Consider the following 5,929-nt stretch of genomic DNA (forward strand, 5'->3'; position numbering starts at 1 on the left):
TATTTTTCAAAGGAGAAGAAGTTTACGAGATATAATCATCATATTTATGCGTATTAAAATTTTGAAGTTACGGGATTTGAGAGCTCAATAATTGTGTATTAACAGTCTCAAAAATTTGTGAATAATTTGTATGCTTATTAATAATGGGAAATTCGATCAAATTGCTCAAATAAAATAATATTTTAAATTTGCCAAACATAAAAAAGACAGAGGCTGAAATTGCTCAGCTAGTATCATCTTTATTTTGATGTTTTATATAGTTTTTGCTATTTGTAATTTGATTTGTTATTATTTCAATTTATGTGTAATTTATTTATTTGATTAGAATTATACCTTGAATCACTCTCACATTTAATAGATAAGATTTAAATCCATGTCAATGTGTTTTTTAAGTTTGAGCAAGTTGGTCAAATTCAACCTCTTGTATGTGTCTTGAATCACAAATTAGAAAATTTAAAATAAGATTTTTTAAAGCTTGATGCAAATGAGTATATAGCTGATTTAAATCAAACATCAAATTTAAATATAGATTTTGCCACTAACTTGTTGATTAGATCAAGGATATGTGTGACTCGAACCACAACATTCATTGACTCAAATGACAATTTCTTTTAACTTGAATCATGGTCATACACTTTTTGAAAAAAACAACCACGATTCAAATCACTCTTTTTCCTGAATTGAATCATGGGTACAAATCATGATTCTAATCAAAATGACATTTTCACATTTTATTACTTTGATTCAAGTCTTTTTTTTGTTGATTCAAATCATAGTTGCATGATTGACTCAAATCATTTGTTCTCTTCCTCGCCTTTTTGTGTCTATGGTATCTCGAGATTCACTTCTAGCAAAGAGAAGAGTATTCTTTATACTCCATTGAACACTTCGGTAAAATTGTGTAAAGGTTTATACAATATGAAGTTGGATGTTTTTCAATCATTCTTCGGTAGAACAAAGGATCAGATAAGGAACCGGTAGAACTGAGTAAAGGTCGTTGCAGAACGAAGTTTTGGAGAAGGATCTTTGGGTCAAGTAATATTTTGGATCAAGATCAAGTGAAGATCTTGAAAGATTGTCAGTTTTAGTGTTCTGATGTATCAGAACGGAAAATCAATTTAGACTTATATTGCCAAAAGTAATTGGCTTGCAGTGTTCAACGTTGTTGATTATCCGTTGTACAAAAAATATTTTTGTATTAAATTTAGGAAATAGTGGAAGATCCTATGAATTTTCAAAGGTGAAACTATTCAAAAGTGGATTAAACTCTAACGAGGAAGAATGAGTTGAACTACTATAAATTTCGTGTACATTTTTCTTCTTTAATCTCTTTTACAATTTTTGCATAGTATTGCATACCTTAGGTTGTCCGTCATTTTTAGAATATCATGTTATTAGGATTTATCCTACTTATAGCAATTTGTTGTATATGTTTAGGTATTTGATAGATCTAGTTTTCTGGATATTCTCTTTTATGAATATAATTGTACAGACTATTAATTGTAGATTGAACTGTCAATTGATCAAAATTCAATTTGAACATTGTGTGAAAATTGAATTGTTAATTATTGTATTATTTGCCCAAGCAACTTCATCTATCTCGATTCTGGTTATTTATGATTATCTCTTTTAATTATGATAAACATTGAAATGTATCTTTATTAAAACCTCTATTATCTTTTGCTTTCACTTGTTATCTGTCTGCCACTTTGTAAAACACTGAGTTTTAAAGAAAATATTTTTGAGAATGATTTTAGGGGAACAATTTATTCAACCCTCTTGTAGACCATTCAACTCTCACATTTCAATCAAAAATTAATTGAATTTAAATGTGTTTCTTAATCACCGTAAAATTAATTACTTTTGCTTATAACTTTGATTGTGACAATATTAAATGAACAAACTAATTATAATACAATATGTAAAAAGATTGGTTCAAAAATTAGAAATACAATCAAAATTACACTTCAAAAATATTTCAAAAAAATACCAATACTATTCACTCAAACGGTCTATGTGGTAAAAATCAATTGCTTAAGGATTCACACACCAAAAAAATATAATGTGTGAGATAAAAGACAATGACATCCAATACTATATAATCTCGAGAAAGAATGAATATGTCAGCTAAATATATGCAAATCACAAACAAACCAGAATGAGAGAATCAACACATATAAATTATTTATTCAGCCCATCTAAAATGATCTATTACATGAAGAGATCATCTTTATGTTATCAATCAAGAGTATAAAAAGAGATTAAAAATATATTATAAGTGTGAATGTCTCTGTACTTCTGGTACATTTCACAAATGACATCACTATTTAATATTGAAACATATAATATGTGATGAGTAAAAGATGACCATCTTGAAAAGGTTTTTGATATAGTGGTTGAGGTACAATGAAATATATGTACCTATAAAGTTAATACTCTAGTATTTAAGTTAGGTGAAATTATACAAGTATGGATGCGAATAATGCACGAGTGTGACTCATAATCACGATTATATAAGGGTGTTGGCTAGAATAATCTTGAATAATTCGATTTATATAAAAATATGTCAGTATAAAATATATTTATATTATGAACTAATAAAAGACGTGTATTATATCAGATTACATTTTTAATTTTAAAATACTGATATAATATAACAAATTAATAATTTTAATTAATTATATGTTTAATATTTGTTTTATATTGTCCGTACATTATCTATAAACTCTATTTTCAACTTTCTACGGCATTTTCAATTATAGTGTACATAATATAACCCGGAAAAGTAAGTGCTTAAATTGAAATGGTTCATGAATTTAATAATGTCCAACAATGATATGTGAATGCTATTTAAAAAATATACTCCACGCAACACCAAGAATATGACATGTTCAAACATTACTAGATTAAGAATCTTCTAATATGATTTCGATGAAGTAAGATTGATTTCAACCGTCCAACTTCAAAGACCAATTTTAAGTTTAATTTAATTTAATTATCATTGTTATACTTTTAATTACTTGAAAGAAAAAAAAATTGTAAGCGTTTGCGTGTGTGATGGGTGTGGCCCGTATCGGTCCTCTTACACGAAAATATGGAAACAAAAATTGTGACTCGTTCCATTTGACTACGAGTGTGCAACCCAATAAATTAACAATAATTCATTTTTATTTTTATTTTTATTTGTTTTGAAAGAGAATAATTTAGATGACTTGAACTTCACTGATTCACCAAAATTATAACAGACCTCAAAGTTCAGAGAACATTTATAGAAATTCTTATCAACAGCAGAAATTGAGTCAACTTCTTATCAACTAAGTCAATCTGACATATCTATAATTAATTTTTTAACATCTTAAATAACAACATCAATATCGACATCTTTTCAGTACTTTCTCTGGCAAAGTGTTTTCGCCTTTGAATATATAAGTGAGAGTTAAGAGTTACTATAATATACATAAACTACTTGGTCGTAGTAGCGAGTGGCCAAATTAAGATTCATTGGAAAGCTTGTCTATTCTTTCCTATATGTTTTTTTTTCAATAGATATCAAATATATAATTAATAATCCATAGCTTGTTCATTTGATCAAATATAACGTTAACTTGTGGTAGCAACGAGAACGAGAAGAAGAAGAAGGAGGAGTAATGACGATGATGGAGTGGTGGTTGGGTTCATCAAGTCAGAGAAACAAACACGCAGTTAAGGTGACTCAGTTAAAGCTTCAACTAGGACTTTTTGGAGCCAAAGTGTCCACTACCGTAAACGACAAATTATCCATTGAAATAACATGGATTAACAAAGGAAATAATCAAAACTCTTCTCCTTCTTGTTCGATAATTCCTTTTCATCATCGTACCTTAAAACGACCATGTACTCATACCACACCCTGTCGTACATTCATCACTGCCGGAAAAACTCCTTCTCTCGTTTGGGATGATCGTGACCTCTGTGTTTTTGAACTCGGACTCAAAGATGTTTGCCACGTCGCGTTTCATGTTTTATATGTAAGACATTAACATCTTTTTCGGTTTCTAATTTCTTTCTTAGTATTAATTTTTAATATTGTTTTGTTTATCTTCATTGATTATTCAGGGAGAGGGTGAAGCAAAAGATAGAAGGACGGTGGTCGGAAAAGTTTCTATGACCCTTGCCATGGAGGAGATGAAGATAGAATCCAATGTTCAAAGAAAGCTTCCAATACGGTTGAAAGTCAATGGTTTAATCTTCGAAGCTACCCTTTCGGTAGGTTCATTTCTCTTTGTTTTCTTTATCATTACCGATAGAATTAATTAATTAATTATGGTTTAATACTTGTCTTTTCTTTTTCTTTTTTAGCATTAATGAGAACGTGGAAAGTAATACCATGATTAATTAATTTTTTACAGATTTGTCTAAGGTTATGTGACTCAGCAAGAACAACCTTTGAAAACACGGCAAAGTCAGATAAGAAACACGGAATTATAGAAAAAGTGAAATATTTAACATGTTTGACAAAGAAAAACAATGGCACCATGTTTGATTCTTACGAGTCAGACGATTCTCCCGTGTTTGACTCGGACGACTCATCGAACGAGTCCACAACTAGCGGTGGCAGTTCAACTAGCAACAGCCCCAAAGAGCCAAGAATCACGTTTCTAACCTCAGAAAAAAGGACAAATTTGAACACACTCCAAGGCAATGCAAGTAAATGGGAAATCAATTATATTTTAAGCAGAGATTGTCAAACAAAGCTCAAAACAAACGTGTTTTTTGCTTCCTTTGATCAACGAAGTGAAAAAGCCTCTGGTGAAAGTGCATGCACGGTTTTAGTTGCGTTAATAGCTCACTGGCTTCATTCCAATCAAGGTATACCAACAAGAACACAATTTGATAACCTCATCACACAAGGTTCATATGAATGGAGAAAGTTATGCAAAAGTGATTATTACTCGAAGCTCTTTCCAGATAAACATTTTGATTTAGAGACAGTCATAGATGCCAATTTGAGGCCTATAACTGTTCTTCCTCAGAAATCATACACAGGTTTTTTCTCTCCGGAGAAGTTTCATTGCTTAGAAGGAGCTATGTCTTTTGATGAGATTTGGAAAGAGATAAAGAATAACAAGATGGATGATTTTGAAGCAAGGGTTTACATAGTTAGTTGGAATGATCATTTCTTTATTTTGAAGGTAGAGGTTGATGCTTACTATATCATTGATTCTTTGGGGGAGAGACTTTTTGAAGGGTGTCAAAGAGCATTTGTGTTGAAGTTTGATGATTCAAGTGTTGTGTATGGGAAAAAAGATGAAGTTGGTGGTGTGAAGAGTAATTCAAGAGGTGAGGAAAGTTTTGAGGTAGTTTGTCGCGGAAAAGAGTGTTGTAAAGAGTTTATCAAACGGTTTCTAGCTGCGATATTAGTTAGACAATTAGAGAAAGAAGAGAGAAAATGGATTGTTTCGAATCCTAACCTTCATCGACAATTACAAATTGATTTTCATTTTAGTTTGCAACTGCAATTAGGAAAGAAGCAATCATAAGTTTAAAGAATTTTGACTGTTAGATGAAGATCGAATAATTTGTATTTTAATTTTATAAAATTCATCTCTATATTATATTTTGAACTTTTAAATGTTCAATTGTCCGTTGGAAGATCAATGATCTTTGACTGTGTAAAGTTGAAAATTAAAATCCTTCAGCATGTAACCCAGCAGCCACCATTAAACATTTGTCCATTTGTTTAGAGTTTAGAAGGGAGACGTTAAATGTGTATTGATTAACTAGTTTGTGTTAGTTCTTAGTGCAATCTTTACATGGTAAAACACATTACATACTAGTGAGGTTACTTTGTGAGACAATGTCAAGGTCATCAAACTATGGGGAATAGGGGGATTGTCAATGTTGATGTAATTTTCTTTGATTTTTTTTTTTGTAGGTTTTTTTAAAAAAA

At 30.4% G+C, this 5,929-nt stretch overlaps 1 protein-coding gene across 1 annotated transcript; it reads left to right on the top strand.

Moving 5' to 3' along the window:
- The first annotated feature begins 3,277 nt into the window (after nucleotides 1-3,277).
- LOC127087695 (uncharacterized) lies at nucleotides 3,278-5,615 on the top strand. Its single transcript, XM_051028633.1, has 3 exons — nucleotides 3,278-4,007; nucleotides 4,096-4,245; nucleotides 4,389-5,615. The coding sequence occupies exons 1-3, from the start codon at nucleotides 3,648-3,650 to the stop codon at nucleotides 5,517-5,519; spliced, it is 1,641 nt and encodes a 546-aa protein (XP_050884590.1). The 5' UTR covers nucleotides 3,278-3,647; the 3' UTR covers nucleotides 5,520-5,615.
- Nucleotides 5,616-5,929: the final 314 nt, after the last annotated feature.

This window comes from Lathyrus oleraceus, chromosome 5 (assembly GCF_024323335.1).
Source record: "Lathyrus oleraceus cultivar Zhongwan6 chromosome 5, CAAS_Psat_ZW6_1.0, whole genome shotgun sequence".
Classification (NCBI taxonomy): domain Eukaryota; kingdom Viridiplantae; phylum Streptophyta; class Magnoliopsida; order Fabales; family Fabaceae; genus Lathyrus; species Lathyrus oleraceus.